Source organism: Dendrobates tinctorius, unplaced genomic scaffold (genome assembly GCF_039654945.1).
Source record: "Dendrobates tinctorius isolate UK_male_01 unplaced genomic scaffold, ASM3965494v1 ptg000265l, whole genome shotgun sequence".
Classification (NCBI taxonomy): Eukaryota; Metazoa; Chordata; class Amphibia; order Anura; family Dendrobatidae; genus Dendrobates; species Dendrobates tinctorius.
In genome coordinates, this window is record NW_027361932.1 from 6,137,744 (window position 1) to 6,155,864 (window position 18,121).

Genomic DNA, 18,121 nt, shown 5'->3' on the forward strand with positions numbered 1-18,121 from the left:
CTATGTTATCATTGCAGTATCTATTTCCTTCTTCTGGTAAAGGACTTTTGTAATGCTTATCTGCTATACAGTCTGACTTCCTTTTAGGTACACTTTACTCTTATTATGTGAAAGACTGTACTGATTGTGATTAAATCTGGAAGAAAATAAGAATCAAGAAGAAAGCAATATACGGTATACCAACTGACACAATCCACTTTAACACAGGTCAAGACCCCCCCATTGAAATCTAGTCCAAACTCCAAATATTCCTCACTGACTGAGGCATGCCAGACTTTAATCTTGAATCTATGTACGGTATTTAAGTTTTGACAATCATAATTACTGAACTACACCCGAGACTTAACATCAGAAACACTCTGATCAATGGATTCCGACACGATTCATAATGAAGGCATCTAAATTACAGCGTGTGCTGGTCCTGTCTGGACATATGAAGCAACTTTCAAGGTACATTGGTTAACTTCCTTGTCAAAAGTCGGATTACAGCGCTAAGTGAGCAAACTACAAAGGAATTTCAGTTTAATTCAGTTATCCGTGTGCTGGAGCCGGCGCGGTGCCATACGGCGTCCCTGCAGCAACGTCCTATGGAGCCGCAGGATTCCACGGAGGCTTCTAGGGGAGAACAGTATTGCACCATTTTTATTTTCTGTCTTGAGAAGAAAAAATAATGTCCCTATTTTCTAAATCGAGACCCCCTAAGTACATGAAAAGGAACCCCAATATGGCGGAACAAAACCGAGCTACGGCTGTGAGGTCCAACACTTTACTTTCTATACTTAAACGTTGCTTCATAGTGTATTCTACTCTTGCCAAAATTAAATTAGCAGTTGTACAGTACAGAATTCCGAAAATGGAATCAATTCTTCCAAAAAGGCCAAGTAGCAAACCTTGTAAAAGCCAAATTACTGTAATTCGACTACAACATATCATCCAGAATCGTTCCAGAGTCAAACAAAAAAGTAGCAATGACTTAAACATAATCATTGTTGGCTGGTACAAATAGCCAAGACCAAAAAAAAAAAAAAAAAAAAAGGAGTACCAATTTGTGAAAAATAGAACGCTAACAATGATATAATCAAACTTACAGGCAAACAAGTTTTGCTAATGTGAAATTATTGAGTGCCTACTTAACTGTCCCCCAAACCTTCATTAGGGACCAAAACTCAATAGCGAATAGCTTACATTGTCCAGCATCACATACATACTCCCAAACTACCATCTCCAAAAAATGAAAGGTATTAATACAAGGACAGACAGTGAGCACAATCTAAACACTTGGCTGTGTAATATATATAATACAGTGCATCGCTATAGAGCAGGCCTGGGAAAGGTGCATTTAAGAATGAGGTCACAAGACAGTATAAAAAAAATTAATAAATAAGAAAAAAAACGGTTCGATTTTCATCCAGAAAAATGGGACAATTTTGCTCTCACTTGTCATCCATGTGCAATCCGTTTTTATAGCAGCTATTAATCATGGACTGGACCATTTACGGTTTGTTATCTTACTGAATCGCAGTGTATCCGCAAAAATCGGATGTCATACTGTGACATTCGATTTGTTTCCACGCAATCATGGGTGGGTGGGTCCCCGCATGCTGATTTTTTTCCCCCATAGACTAATTATGTCAGTGAAAAATAAAAATCAGTCATCTGCACTGCCTCACTGACCAACATGGGTCAGTGCAATGCACGGTCTATAGACAGTAAGCTGCCAATCAGGTGTGTGGGCGGGGTTATACAGGGCTCAGGATTCAGAGAACTGCTAGATCTGCAGCAGATAAACCAGGGATTTTATTACAATGAGGGTAAGCAGCCCAGAAAGTGATACATCGCTAGAATCAGGGTCTTTGCCATGCTGCTCTCAGATGCGGTGGCAAAAGTCTGTTGAAAGATTCCCTTTAGTACATTTTATCAGACCCTTTTTCAGGTGGAAACCGCCTGAAAAAGACATTATGAGCACATACTCTTTATGTTCATGTTCCAGGCATACCATTGTCCTGAACAATTTGTTATGGGCCAACTGAAGGTGAGATCCATTACAGCATGTGCAGATGACCAGATTTTCAGTCTGGATAGCACTCTGACAAATGCTATTCTATGGGTCCGTGCACAGGCCCAATCAGACTCTGGTTTGTATGCTCGATTTGCATACGATAACCGTATCGTACTCGGCCATGCAAGTCAATGAGTCTGCGGGAAAAATCGGACTGCACTCGGTTGAATTGTAAAGCGCTGTGGAATATTTTTGCGCTATATAAAAATTATCATTTTCACAGACTGACAAAACAGAGAAGATGGAGAAGGTCTTCTTTTCCCCCCCATCTTCTCCTCTTCTGAGAAAACCAGACCACAATGTAATTAAACTCTGATCGGAGTGTGATTGGCAAAATCGACCCAATTCTCTCAGAGAGGAACTACGGTGGTGTTGTGTAGTAAGGCTTGTATGTTTCTGCAAGGACACAGTCAAGACAGCGATATAAAACGGATGACGATCACATCGCAATGATCAAGCTGGCCGTTGGCTCTCCTGACCCGAGCATGATAGTATTTTTATGCAGCTGTCACACTTGGGTCAGGAGAGCCGCCAGCCAGTCCGAGCATTGCAATGTGATCGTCGTCTGTAGAAATGGGCGAACCCGTACAGTAAATTTCAGAGTCTGTACCGAACACATACTGTTCAGCCACGGACCCGGACTTCTCCAGGAAGTCTGTGTTACTGTTCGGGAACCCAAACACCAGGTGTTTCCCACGCTGTCATGACAGCGTGAGAAACAACGGAGGCTGTGATCTGCAGTAAGACTATTACCACCGGTCAGAGCGCTGAGCCTGCAGCTGTGACCGGAGGTAAAAAGGGGTTGTCCAATACGCAAATGTCACAGTTTTGTAGTCTTGTAGGTAAAGACACACAAATGCCAGCGTGCAGCTTTAAACCGGATCCACATACGGTTTTACTTATATAATAAAGTACATAGTGCGGATAACGCCAGAAGAGTGGACATGTAACATATTTTAATCACTTCGCGCTTTTCAAATTTGAAGAGGATAAAAGACATTCAAAGGCCTGTACATATGTACAAAAAAAAAGTAACTGTACAATTTCCAGAAAAATGTTTCGTCTGAAAAGGCCAGGCCCCCACAATGGAATTCTGTAAAGTGTTTTGCCCCGATTTTCCAAAATCAATGTCCTTACTGCACTTTCATCATGTGAACACGATCTAAGAGAGCTTGGTTAGCTGCAGCTTGGATGGACATTTTTAAGCAAATGCCAGGAGTAGATTGCAAAGGAAGAAAAACATAAAAACATAGAAAAGATCTTTTTTTTTTTCCATTTAAATCCAATACAAGTACACACTTCAAAAACTGCATCAGAATAGCACGCTAGTCAGCAACCCAACTATGTTTTAGCATCTATACATTTTTTTTTCTTTGAACAAACCATATTTTTTCACATTTTTTAAAGTTCTATAGGGAAGCTTTTGGAAAAAGAGCTCTACCCCTAAGAATGTGGCATACCACCCCCCCCCCAAAAAAAAAAACAAAAAAACAACAAAACGATTTGCATGTCAATGACTTTCTTTAGACCTTCAAGGGAATCATCCCGCGCCCCTGCCACAACCCCCACCCTAAAAAAATAAAAAATAAGTTTTATCATATGTGCATGAAGCTCTTTCAAAGACAAATTCAGCAATACATTTACATCACCAGTACATTCCTCCATTACTAAGAAATCAGAGTCTGAATTGATATGTAAATGATATGTAAATAGATCTGAAGCCTTTGTCACTCCGGCTCTATTCCCCTGCTTCCTCCTGCTTAACTGACAGCTCCTTTTCCTGAAGTCACACAGAATAGGGCTTGTCAGTCAAGCAGGCAGGGAATAGAGCTGGAGTGACAGAGGATCCCAACCTGCAGTAGCTCTTCAGCCTCAGGTGCATATCAATTCAAAAGCTGAATTCTCAGTAAGGCCGCGTTCACACGGTCAGTATTTTACATCAGTATTTGTAAGCCAAAACCAGGAGTGGAACAATCAGAGGAAAAGTATAATAGAAACACGTCACCACTTCTGTATTTATCGCCCACTCCTGGTTTCAGCTTACAAATACTGATGTATAATACTGACCAGATATTGAAGGTGTGAACGTGGTGTAACAAAGAGGTGCAGGAGCTGCCTGCAATTCACAAGCACTATAACCTTGTCTGTATAATGGACCAGACATTTCTTTTCACAGACCATGGTCCCATGTGCAGGCAGAAATCACGGAGGTCCTCGGTCACACAGGTGATTGCGGGGTCAGTGGGCTTTCCATGCTGACCATAAATATACGCTTGTCTGACCTGGCACACAAGCCTCATTCAGACAGGTCTCCTGGATTTGTAACCGAGTCTACGGCCAGGGACATTTTTATTGGGAATACAAAGTGCTTGTAAAAAAAAAAATTGTTACGTTCACCTTTTGAGCCCATTTGTGACTCAGAGTCGCCCCATCAGGCGCACAGCTCCGGGTGCCATCTGGTTGTTACTGTTACATTGGCAGAAGATTGGGAACTTTTGTTGTTTTTTACATAATTGAATGTTGATGTAACCCCGTCTCATGTACAGCTCCATGGAAATAATGGTGCTATATACATAATACTAAATAATAATCACAGAAAAAGCTGATGGTAAACAACAAAAAAGGACAAAAACTGGATCCAGCAACCTGATGAAAACTGTCCTTTCTCCTTCCTTTCTTTCCCTCATGGGAAAAGAAAACAAACGTCTGAACTAGGCCTTAGGATGTTGTCTATCGACTGACAAACCCCCATTGTGCGGAGCTGAGGTGGCGCAGGTCATAAAAGAAACTCGTTACGTTACACACATTATTATATACAGGTAATAATGCCACAGCTCTGGGAAATCTAGTGGCGCCCTGCAAGGCCAGTAATGAATGACCCGGCACCCAGTCTATGTGACCCTGGTGAGGTAAGGCTAATTACACAAGTTAGCAGTCCCATGTAATAGGATGGTGCGGATTCACCACAGAGGTGCGGAGCAGGTAGCTATTCCAGGGCGGTGCAGCGTACAGTAAGTCTGGGCAGCTCGTTACATCGGTGCACAATAAACTATCATATAAAAAGAGCCAAGCCGGAGGCCACATCTGCCAGCGGTGATGGCGGTGCCGGAGGCAGCACAGTGCCAGGATGGCACAGGCTCAGACCATCTTATCCAAACTGGGTGCCCCGAGCCTGTAGTGAGGGGTCATGGCTACACCCCAGCAGAGGATGCAGCCCGGCTCCCACCACCCGTGCCCCCCACACCCCCCCCACCATGGGCCCGTCCATACAGGAACAATAGGCCATCCACAGTGCAGCCTTCCAGCCAGACTCTGCCATGGTACCCGGTCTCCGGGCCTAGCACAGCACCGGCAGCCACAATGCCCACCGAGGCCTGGAGGGCTCCGTTCTCTGCAGTCACCAGCCGAGATGCCAAGCCCCACCCGCAGCGCCCCCGCCGGCCCCGGCCACAGCCAGCTTGTACTTACGTGAAAACAAAAAACAAAGTGCTAGATCCCACCAGTAAGGCAGCGGCAGTGGACACCGGGATGTATTTAGTCGGTTTAAACCTTTTTCCGGTGCTGCTGGGCATTCTGTAGGTTACACATCACTAGTCAGATCCCAAGAGAGAGGCACCAGGGGGAGAGAGGGGCACTGACCGCACGATCCACGGAGGAGGGAGCGCGAGTGACGGGGAGGGGACACAGCCATGGAGAACAGCTGACCTGCCCGTACAGGAAATCCCACCCCGCCGGGCCCAGCCCTCTGCGAGCGGCAGCGGCGCCTGAAGGTGGAGCCGCCGAGATCCTCCCCGAGTGCTGCGGGGGACCGACACCGGGCACTGCCGCCGCCAGCCGGAGGATGGGGGACCGACACCGGGCACTGCTGGCGCCTGCAGGGGATGGGAGGCATCGGTACCGGGCACTGCCGCCGCCAGCCGGAGGATGGGGGACCGACACCGGGCACTGCTGGCGCCTGCAGGGGATGGGAGGCATCGGTACCGGGCACTGCCGCCGCCAGCCGGAGGATGGGGGACCGACACCGGGCACTGCTGGCGCCTGCAGGGGATGGGAGGCATCGGTACCGGGCACTGCCGCCGCCAGCCGGAGGATGGGGGACCGACACCGGGCACTGCTGGCGCCTGCAGGGGATGGGAGGCATCGGTACCGGGCACTGCCGCCGCCAGCCGGAGGATGGGGGACAGCGGTACCGGGCACTGCTGGCGCCTGCCGGGGATGGGAGGCATCGGTACCGGGCACTGCTGGCGCCTGCCGGGATGGATGGGAGGCATCGGTACCGGGCACTGCTGGCGCCTGCCGGGATGGATGGGAGGCATCGGTACCGGGCACTGCCGCCAGCCGGAGGATGGGGGACAGCGGTACCGGGCACTGCTGGCGCCTGCCAGGGATGGATGGGAGGCATCGGTACCGGGCACAGCTGGCGCCTGCAGGGGATGGGGGACAGCGATACCGGGCACTGCTGGCGCCTGCCAGGGATGGATGGGAGGCATCGGTACCAGGCACTGCTGGCGCCTGCCGGGATGGATGGGAGGCATCGGTACCGGGCACTGCCGCCAGCCGGAGGATGGGGGACAGCGGTACCGGGCACTGCTGGCGCCTGCCAAGGATGGATGGGAGGCATCGGTATCAGGCACTGTTGGCGCCTGCCGGGATGGATGGGAGGCATCGGTACCGGGCACTGCCGCCGCCAGCCGGAGGATGGGGGACAGCGGTACCGGGCACTGCTGGCGGCTGCCGGGGATGGGAGGCATCGGTACCGGGCACTGCTGGCGCCTGCAGGGGATGGGAGGCATCGGTACCGGGCACTGCTGGCGGCTGCCGGAGATGGGAGGCATCGGTACCGGGCACTGCTGACGCCTGCAGGGGATGGGGGATAGCGGTACCGGGCACTGCTGGCGCCTGCCGGGGATGGATGGGAGGCATCGGTACCGGGCACTGCTGGCGCCTGCCGGGATGGATGGGAGGCATCGGTACCGGGCACTGCTGGCGCCTGCCGGGATGGATGGGAGGCATCGGTACCGGGCACTGCCGCCGCCAGCCGGAGGATGGGGGACAGCGGTACCGGGCACTGCTGGCGCCTGCCAGGGATGGATGGGAGGCATCGGTACCGGGCACTGCTGGCGCCTGCCGGGATGGATGGGAGGCATCGGTACCGGGCACTGCTGGCGCCTGCCGGGATGGATGGGAGGCATCGGTACCGGGCACTGCCGCCAGCCGGAGGATGGGGGACAGCGGTACCGGGCACTGCTGGCGCCTGCCAGGGATGGATGGGAGGCATCGGTACCGGGCACTGCTGGCGCCTGCAGGGGATGGGAGGCATCGGTACCGGGCACTGCTGGCGCCTGCAGGGGATGGGGGACAGCGATACCGGGCACTGCTGGCGCCTGCCAGGGATGGATGGGAGGCATCGGTACCAGGCACTGCTGGCGCCTGCCGGGATGGATGGGAGGCATCGGTACCGGGCACTGCCGCCAGCCGGAGGATGGGGGACAGCGGTACTGGGCACTGCTGGCGCCTGCCAAGGATGGATGGGAGGCATCGGTATCAGGCACTGTTGGCGCCTGCCGGGATGGATGGGAGGCATCGGTACCGGGCACTGCCGCCGCCAGCCGGAGGATGGGGGACAGCGGTACCGGGCACTGCTGGCGGCTGCCGGGGATGGGAGGCATCGGTACCGGGCACTGCTGGCGCCTGCAGGGGATGGGAGGCATCGGTACCGGGCACTGCTGGCGGCTGCCGGAGATGGGAGGCATCGGTACCGGGCACTGCTGACGCCTGCAGGGGATGGGGGATAGCGGTACCGGGCACTGCTGGCGCCTGCCGGGGATGGATGGGAGGCATCGGTACCGGGCACTGCTGGCGCCTGCCGGGATGGATGGGAGGCATCGGTACCGGGCACTGCTGGCGCCTGCCGGGATGGATGGGAGGCATCGGTACCGGGCACTGCCGCCAGCCGGAGGATGGGGGACAGCGGTACCGGGCACTGCTGGCGCCTGCCAGGGATGGATGGGAGGCATCGGTACCGGGCACTGCTGGCGCCTGCCGGGATGGATGGGAGGCATCGGTACCGGGCACTGCTGGCGCCTGCCGGGATGGATGGGAGGCATCGGTACCGGGCACTGCCGCCAGCCGGAGGATGGGGGACAGCGGTACCGGGCACTGCTGGCGCCTGCCAGGGATGGATGGGAGGCATCGGTACCGGGCACTGCTGGCGCCTGCAGGGGATGGGAGGCATCGGTACCGGGCACTGCTGGCGCCTGCAGGGGATGGGGGACAGCGATACCGGGCACTGCTGGCGCCTGCCAGGGATGGATGGGAGGCATCGGTACCAGGCACTGCTGGCGCCTGCCGGGATGGATGGGAGGCATCGGTACCGGGCACTGCTGCCAGCCGGAGGATGGGGGACAGCGGTACCGGGCACTGCTGGCGCCTGCCAAGGATGGATGGGAGGCATCGGTATCAGGCACTGTTGGCGCCTGCCGGGATGGATGGGAGGCATCGGTACCGGGCACTGCCGCCGCCAGCCGGAGGATGGGGGACAGCGGTACCGGGCACTGCTGGCGGCTGCCGGGGATGGGAGGCATCGGTACCGGGCACTGCTGGCGCCTGCAGGGGATAGGAGGCATCGGTACCGGGCACTGCTGGCGGCTGCCGGGGATGGGAGGCATCGGTACCGGGCACTGCTGACGCCTGCAGGGGATGGGGGACAGCGGTACCGGGCACTGCTGGCGCCTGCCAGGGATGGATGGGAGGCATCGGTACGGGCACTGCTGGCGCCTGCCGGGATGGATGGGAGGCATCGGTACCGGGCACTGCCGCCAGCCGGAGGATGGGGGACAGCGGTACCGGGCACTGCTGGCGCCTGCAGGGGATGGGAGGCATCGGTACCGGGCACTGCTGGCGCCTGCCGGGATGGATGGGAGGCATCGGTACCGGGCACTGCTGGCGCCTGCCGGGATGGATGGGAGGCATCGGTACCGGGCACTGCTGGCGCCTGCAGGGGATGGGGGACAGCGGTACCGGGCACTGCTGGCGCCTGCCAGGGATGGGGGACAGCGGTACCGGGCACTGCTGGCGCCTGCCGGGGATGGGAGGCATCGGTACCGGGCACAGGCTGAGGATGGGGGCAGCGGTACCGGGCAGCGACCAGGGATGGGAGGTGGTGTGGTATTGGCACTGCTGGCATCGGCCGGGGATGGGAGGCAGTGGTACCGGGCACCGGCCAGGGATAGGAGGCAGCGGTACAGGGCACCGGCCAGGGATGGGAGGTAGCGATACCAGGCACCAGCCAGGGGTGGGAGGTGGCGGTATTGGGCACTGCTGGCACCGGCCGGGGATGGTAGGCAGTGGTACCGGGCACTGGCCAGGGATGGGAGGCAGCGGTACCGGGCACCGGCCAGGGATGGGAGGCAGCGGTACCAGGCACCGGCCAGGGATGGGAGGTAGCGATACCGGGCACCAGCCAGGGATGGGAGGTGGCGGTATTGGGCACTGCTGGCACCGGCCGGGGATGGGAGGCAGTGGTACCGGGCACCGGCCAGGGATGGTAGGTAGCGGCACTGGCCAGGGATGGGAGGTGGCGGTATTGGGCACTGCTGGCACCGGCCGGGGATGGGAGGCAGTGGTACCGGGCATCGGCCAGGGATGGGAGGTGGCGGTACCGGGGACTGCTGCCGCTGGCTGGGATGTGTGGCAGCAGTACCAGCACTGTGGGCGCTATGTCCCATCTGTGACCCGCATGTAACTCGCGTCTTTCTCCCTTTTTTGAGGATTTTGGAGCCGATTTGCGCTAAGCTCCTGCTGAGAAGCCGCCTTAGGGGTGTGTGCACACTGGGGATATTTTGGGATGGGGAAACTCCTAATTTTTTGAGGATTTGGAGTTTACGGTCAATTTTTGCTCCCAAACCTCCTCAAACCCTCGGTGTGCCCGTACCTAGGGGTGTGCGCACACCATGTCCTGAAGGTTTTCCTTTTTAGGAAAGATCACCATTTTCTCTAGAGGCGGTGCTGTGGGCGCCGCATGTGCCTATACGCAGGGAAGCCGGAGGCGTCATAAAATCTCCACTATGCTGTAACATCTGGACGCTGCGGCTGTACACAGCGTCCAACCCGCTGCAAATACTGATCGAGGGAACATACACTTAAAAAGTATCATGTCAAATTTTTGGCCCTTTCTCCATGAGTACACTGCAGCAAAACTTCTCTTGTCATGGCTTTTGTTGGGCTTTTTGGAAAAAAAAAATGTGCCAGAAACTAGGTGTCTTTTAGTAGCAGTTCTTAGATGTTGATTTTTCAGCCAGAAAAATTCACTTTAAGCAAACTTTGAGTATCGCCTGAGGCTTAGTCCCCTGTAATCCAGTAACACTGATCATCATAGTGATCAGCTACACTCCGGCTTCTCAGCCTTGGATTCTGCTGCTGATTACATGCCAGATAGAGGCCAGATTCTCAAGGATTTGGTGCTTTTTATTTCTGCTGTGTAGTTATATGCACATAAATAGGGTATTAGGCTATGTTCACATGTTGTGTTTTTGCTGCGTTTTTTTCTTTTGCAGACATAACCTGCTCTCTTGTTTTAATTGTGTCTTGTGCATGCAGATAACGTTTACTGCCCCCCAAAAATAATGCAATTTCATTAGGTTTTTGCACTAAGAAAGCATCAGAACCTGATACCTGCCTTTTTTTGCTTACCCATGGCTTTCTATGGCTGAAAGACGTGACATGCTGCTTTATAAAAAAAACACACAGAAGTTTTCCAGTTCAGTCAGGAAAAAAACCCAATGTGTGTTCATGAGAGTTCTGAAATCTCTTCGCTTTTGCTGGTACTGTAAAACACAGCATAAAATTTGCATTAAAAAAAAGCAACATGTGAACATAGCCTTACATTTCTAGCAAATTGTATGGGATTTTTTAAATAAATCTCATGCCCACTATGCTGATTTCATAATGCTGCTTAAGAAGCTGGCGGCAAAACGCGCGTCGGGGTGAGGGGACGCTGAGTAGACCACTGTGGTCTGTTGTTACCGGTAATGTAGCCTTTATTCATAGGAGGATAACAGTCTGGGGCACAATATACAGTCTTTTTTACGGCTATTATAGCGTTACCATTACATCCGTTCATTGGGTGTCCTAAGATTGTGATTTATGCTGTTTGAGGTTTCATTATTTACCTTTTTTTTTATTTTGTACCTACTAACAAGGGGTAACTCTTTTGGGATTCTGTTTACATGTAGTCCTTATGTTTTTGTACATTTTTTGTTATCTTACAGGGTTGGCTTCACAAGTGTATTCTGTGCCCTTGATTATTGATACTATATTTGGTACACTTTTCCCTCTTGTTCTGCTTGGTGTCCCTTGATGGCATTTTGCTTTTAAATATTGTAGGTTTTAATTTATATGTAATAAAGTTGATTTTTATTGACAATTGTTATTTGATCTCTTTGTGTTCCCACAGGTATTATACTGTACATATGGAAGTTTCTTATTTGAAGTGCCTTCTTTACGTGGGACAATTTTTTGATAAATTGACATGTTGCAGATCAATTGTATCTTGCTATTTAACCCCTTTACCCCAAATCCTGTTTTCACCTTCCATTTTTTCAGTCCTGACCACTGTCACTTTATGAGGTAATAACTCTGGAACTCTTCAACGGACCCCACTGATTCTGAAATTGTTTTTTTTGTGACATATTGTACTTTATGATAGTGGTAAAATGTCTTTCATATGACTTGTGTTTATTTGTAAAAAGAAAATACAAAAACTGAAATTTGGCGAAAATTTTCAAACTTTTAATTTTTATTCCTTTAAATGAGAGCATTATGTCACACAAAATAGTTACATAATAACATTTCCCACATGTCTACTTTACATCAGCACAATTTTTTGAAACATATATTTATTTTAACTTGTAAGGGTTAAAAGTTGATCAGCCATTTCTTATTTTTACAACAAAATTTGCAAAACCATTTTTTTACGGACCACCTCACATTTGATGTGACTTTGAGGGGCCTATGTGACAGAAAATACCCCAAAGTGACACCATTTTAAAAACTGCACCCCTCAAAGTGCTCAAAACCACATTCAAGAAGTTTATTAACCCTTCAGGTGCTTCACAGGAATTTATAGAATGTGGAAGGAAAAAATAAATATATAACTTTTTTTTCACAAAAATTCTCCTTTTAGACTCAATTTTTTTTATTTTCATAAGGGTAATTAGAGAAATTACACTATAAAACTTGTTGTGCAACTTCGCCTGAGCATGCCAATAACCCCATATGTTGGGGAAAACCACTGTTTGGGCGCACGACAGGGCTCTGAAGGGAAGGAGCGCGACTCGACTTTTTCAAATGTAAAATTTGCTGGAATAATTAGCAGAAGCCATGTTGCGTTTGGAGAGACCCTGATGTGCCTAAACAGTGGAAAACCCCCACAAATGACCCCATTTTGGAAATGAGACACCCTCAGGGAACTTATCTAGATCAGGGGTCCCCAACCGCCGGTCCGCAGCCCAGCACCGGGCCGCTGCAGTGCCCTTGCCGGTCTGCGGACACAAGGGGATCCAGGGGCGGTCAGTGGCGTAGCGGGGGCTGGGGCGGCGCACAGCAGTTCTTAGCGGCGGCCAGGGAGCGATCCAAGCAGCTCCGCTGCCTGCAAGAGGGAATAGCAGGAGCGGAGCTGCAAGGACCCGTCCAGCTTCCTGCCTGCCGCCCGCGCTTCCTGTCTGACTGACACAGAGAGGAGCGCGCCGCTGCTGTGTCAGAGCGAGGAAGCGCGGGCGATGCTGCGGACAGGTGAGAGGAGAGAGGTGGTGTCTGTGTGTGTGTGTGTGTGTGTGTGTGTGTTGGTCTGTGTTTGTGTAGCCTGGCCCTAGAGGAGATGGGGACATGAGGAGAAGGCCATGAGGGGAGTGATGGAGAGACGGCAGTGATGGGGTGAAGGCAATGATGGAGAGATGGCAGTGATGGGGTGAAGGCAATGATGGGGTGAAGGCAATCATGGGGAGAGGGGAGTGATGGGGTGAAGGCAATGATGGGGAGAAGGGAGTGATGGGGTGAAGGCAATGATGGGGAGAGGGGAGTGATGGGGTGAAGGCAATGATGGGGAGAGGGGAGTGATGGGGTGAAGGCAATGATGGGGAGAGGGGAGTGATGGGGTGAAGGCAATGATGGGGAGAAGGGAGTGATGGGGTGAAGGCAATGATGGGGTGAAGGCGAGTGATGGGGTGAAGGCAATGATGGGGTGAAGGCAATGATGGGGAGAAGGCAATGATGGGGAGAGGGGAGTGATGGGGTGAAGGCAATGATGGAGAGAAGGCAGTGATGGGGTGAAGGCAATGATGGAGAGAAGGCAGTGATGGGGTGAAGGCAATGATGGGGAGAAGGGAGTGATGGGGTGAAGGCAATGATGGGGAGAGGGGAGTGATTGGGTGAAGGCAATGATGGGGAGAAGGGGGTGAAGGCAATGATGGGGAGAAGGGGGTGATGGAGCACTTATTCAAAACCTATGGTGAGTTGAGTCACATTATAAAATGTTATTTAATTATAAGTATGCACTGCTACACTACAACTGTGTCCATAGCCCCGCCCCCTTATGACCAAAGCCCCGCCCCTGCCACACCTCCATCCCCGCCCTGCCGGGCCATGGAAGAATGGTCTTGCTTGAAACCGGTCCCTGGTGCAAAAAAGGTTGGGGACCACTGATCTAGATGATTGGTGAGCGCCTTGAACCCCCAGATGCATCACATATGTTTATAACGTTGAGCTGTGAAAATTAAAAAAAAATCCCATTTTTTTCAACAAAAGTTTTAGCTCAAAATTTTGTATTTTCACAAGGGTTAAATGAGGAGAAAATGGACACCAAAATTTGTTGTGCAATCTCTCCTGAGTTCACCGATATCACATATGTGGTTGAAAACTACTTTTGAGGCAGATTGCAAAGCTCAGAAGGGAAGTAGTTCCATATTACAGTGCAGAGGAAGCCATGTCACATTGGCAAAGCCCCTGAGGTGCCAGAGCAGCAGGAACCCCCCCCCCCTCCCAATAAGTAACTCCATTTTACAAACTAAACCTCTCAATTTTTTCATCTAGGGGTGCAATGATCATTTTGACACCACAGGTGTCAAAGAATTTGATGCCATTGGGCAGTGATGAAAAAATTATTTAAACTTTTACCACCAAAAAATGTGTGTAAGGCTACTTTCACACTTACTTTTTTTGCGCTGCGTGCGCAGTGCAAATGCGCATCAAAACGCATCATGCATTTTTTAATGAGTTTTCTTGTTTTTTGCAAAAAACGTATGCTTTTTTTGTGCGCACGTCAGCGCTCCCATAGACTTTAATGGGTTTTGGGTGAATTTCGTGCGCATGCGTTTTTTTGAGACAGGTCGGACGCACAATAAATGCAACAAGATGCATTTTGTGCGCCCGGGCGCACACTACAAAAAAACGCATGCGCATACAAACGCATTATAATGCGCACCCATGTTAAGTATAGGAAAAAATTTATGCGCAAAAACGCAGCGCAAAAAAACGCAAGTGTGAAAGTAGACTTAGCCCAAAATTTTACATTTGCATACTGGGAAAACTAAAAATGGCACAAAAATTTGTCCCACAATTTCTTCTGAATGTAGAAATACCCCATATGTGGCTGTAGTTTACTGCTTAGCATAGTAACATAGCTATTAAGGTTGAAGGGAGACTTTAAGTCCATCTAGTTCAACGCATTTCCTATCCTAACCTGCCCTAACATGTTGATCCAGAGGAAGGCAAAAAAAAACCCATGTGGCAAACAGTAAGCTTCACATTGGGGAAAAAAATTCCTTCAAGACCCCACATACGGCAATCAGACTAGCTCCCTGGATCAACACAACACTAAGGAAACTATTGTATATACCCTGTAATATACTTTTCAAGAAAGGCATCCAGTCCCTTCTTAAATTTTATTATGGAAACACTCATTACAACATCATACCTCAGAGAGTTCCATAGTCTCACTGCTCTTACAGTAAAGAATCCGCGTCTGTGAGTATGCTTAAACCTTTCCTCCAGACGTAGAGGATGCCCCCTTGTCCCCGTCACAGGTCTAAGAGTAAAAAAATCATTAGATAGGTCTTTGTACTGTCCCCGCATATATTTATACATTGTAATAAGATCACCCCAAGCCTTCGATTCTCCAAACTAAATAACCCCAAGTGTAATAGCCTGTCTTGGTATTACAGACACCCCAGTTCTCTAATAACCTTGGTCGCTCTTCTCTGCACCCGCTCCAGTTCAGCTATGTCTTTCTTATACACCGGAGACCAGAATTGTACACAGTATTCTAAGTGTCGTCGCACTAGTGACATATAGAGGTAAAATTATGTTCTCCTCATGAGCATCTATGCCTCTTTTAATGCATCCCATTATTTTATTTGCCTTTGCAGCAGCTGCCTGACACTGGCCACTAAATGTGAGTTTGTCGTCCACCTATACGCCCAGTGTTTTACAATTAAGCACATAATTATACATCTTGTTCGTTCTACCCAAGTGCATGACCTTACATTTATCCCCATTAAAGCTCATTTGCCATTTATCAGCCCAAGCTTCTAGTTTACATAAATCCTCCTGTAATATAAAATTGTCCTCCTCTGTATTGATTACCCTGCAGAGTTTAGTGTCATCTGCAAATATTGAAATTCTACTCTCTATGGCCCCTACAAGGTCATTAATAAATATGTTAAAAAGAAGTGGGCCCAAAACTGACCCCTGTGGTACCCCACTGCTAACTGTGACCCAGTCCGAGTGTGCTCCATTAATAACCACCCTTTGTTTCCTATCCCTGAGCCAGCTCTTAACCCACCTATACATATTTTCCCCTATCTCCATTGTTCTCATTTTATGTATCAACCTTTTGTGTGGCACCGTATCAAAAGCTTTTGAAAAGTCCATGTACACCACGTCCACTGCATTCCCTTGGTCCAGTCCGGAACTTACCTCTTCATAAAAGCTTATCAGATTAGTCTGACAGGAGCGGTCCCTTGTAAACCCATGTTGATATTGGGTCATGAGGTTATTCTTTTCCAGATACTCCAGTATAGTATCTCTTAGAAAACCCTCCAGGATTTTACCCACAGTTGAGGTTAAACTTACTGGCCTATAATTTCCAAGTTCAGTTTTTGTCCCCTTTTTGAATATTGACACCACATTTGCCATACGCCAGTCCTGTGGTACAGACCCTGTTATTATGGAATCTTTAAAGATTAAAAATAATGGTCTATCTAAGACTGTGCTTAATTCCTGCAGTACTCGGGGGTGTATCCCATCCGGGCCCGGGGATTTGTCAATACCGTATACCATGAGACTCTGGAGGGACGGAGCGCTACTTGCCTCCTGGAGCACAGATTTTCCTAAACTAGTTTGGAAATTATATACTTTTGGGAATTTATCTGCTGGTAACCTGACACTTTTGACTCCATGGTGTGACGCCTCTGGCTAATACGTCCAAGAGTGGACCCTCTGGGTCGCGGATCCGGAGCCCCTGGGCCGAGCGCACCTGGTGAAGACCGACCCCTGTACAGGGATCGTTAGGGGCAGGACCGCAGGGGGCGGAACCGCGACAGCCGGAGCCAGCAGGGACGACTCGGAGGACAGGCAGACAGAGCAGGAATAGCGGGGTGGAAAGGCGGAAGGTAATGGCTAGGAGACTACAGGAAAGGTTCAGCGGAGACCGCGGGGAGGAGACAGACAGACAGAAATGGACCAGGAACAGGGCAGACAATGGAAACGGCAAGGATAGGCAGGGTACACTGGAAAAGGTATGGCCGATGAGTGCTGCAAGTCACAAACAATCACCAGGCGCCCTCAGAATAGAGCGGACGCCTGATATATGCGGAGACCGGAAGTGCGCCCTACAGACCCTCCCCTAGCGACGCCCCCTACTAACAGAAGAGACCGGGGGAACGCGCGGTTACCCGTAGCAGAGCGGTGAGCAGCGCGGAAGAGCGCGCGGACAGGGGGACGCAGGTGAGAGGAAGCTGCGGCGGCCACCGCCGCTGAAGGGGCATCGGCGGGCACGGCCGCCGATGTCACAGTACCCCCTCCCATATGTCCTCTCCTTCTGAGGTTGGTCAGAAATCTTTTCATGATAAGGGGGGCATCGACATTCTCTCGGGGCTCCCAGGACCTCTCCTCTGGGCCAAAACCCTTCCAGTCGATAAGAAAAAGAGTCTTACCCTTGACCCTTTTCATAGCCAGAATGTCCTTTACTTCAAAGACATTGTTAGAACAAATTGGCGAGGGAGGGGACATGGAGGTTGGTTGGAACCGATTCAAGACCACAGGTTTAAGGAGCGAGATATGGAAGGCGTTAGGGACCCGGAGTGACGCCGGCAACCTCAATTTGTAGGCTACTTTGTTAATGCGCCCAAGTACTTCAAAAGGCCCGATGTACCGAGGACTTAATTTGTAAGCAGGGACTTTCAGGCGGATATGTTTGGTAGAAAGCCAGACTTTGTCCCCGGGATGGTACGGAGGTAGATCCCTTCGTCTTTTGTCCGCGTGTTTCTTAATTCGGATGTTGGCTAGCTCGAGCGCCTCTCTGGTCTCCTTCCAAATTTGCGAAAACTCCTTGGCGAGAGTGTCTGCTGCAGGAACTCCAGACGATGCGGAAAAGGGCAATAGAACCCCAGGATTTAGCCCAGTTACCACAAAGAACGGTGTCTTGGACGTTGATTCGCTGGAATGATTATTATGAGCGAATTCCGCCCAAGGTAGAACAGAGACCCAATTATCCTGATGGGCGTTAGAAAAGTGGCGTAAGTAGGTGGTCAGAATTTGGTTAATCCGTTCCACTTGGCCGTTGGTTTGAGGATGATACGCTGAGGAGAAGTCGAGAGACGTGCCCAGGAGCCGACAGAGGGCCCTCCAGAATCGGGAAGTAAACTGGACCCCTCGATCGGTCACGATTCGCAGAGGGAGACCATGTAGCCTGAACACGTGGTGGATAAAGATCTCGGCCAACTTTGGAGCAGATGGCAGTCCGACCAAGGGAATAAAGTGGGCCATCTTGGAAAAGCGGTCTGCGAC

At 50.8% G+C, this 18,121-nt stretch overlaps 1 protein-coding gene across 2 annotated transcripts in view; it reads right to left on the minus strand.

Moving 5' to 3' along the window:
• Nucleotides 1-5,789, minus strand: part of ZDHHC8 (zDHHC palmitoyltransferase 8) — a 96,645-nt gene extending 90,856 nt beyond the window's left edge. The window contains exon 1 of one of the 2 annotated variants that reach the window (XM_073559040.1): nt 5,528-5,789. In XM_073559040.1, the coding sequence (XP_073415141.1) occupies nt 5,528-5,631 (104 nt within the window). In that variant the 5' untranslated portion in view covers nt 5,632-5,789. The remainder of the gene's footprint in view (nt 1-5,527) is intronic. The other variant, XM_073559041.1, reaches the window with a different exon arrangement.
• Between the last annotated feature and the right edge of the window lie 12,332 nt (nt 5,790-18,121).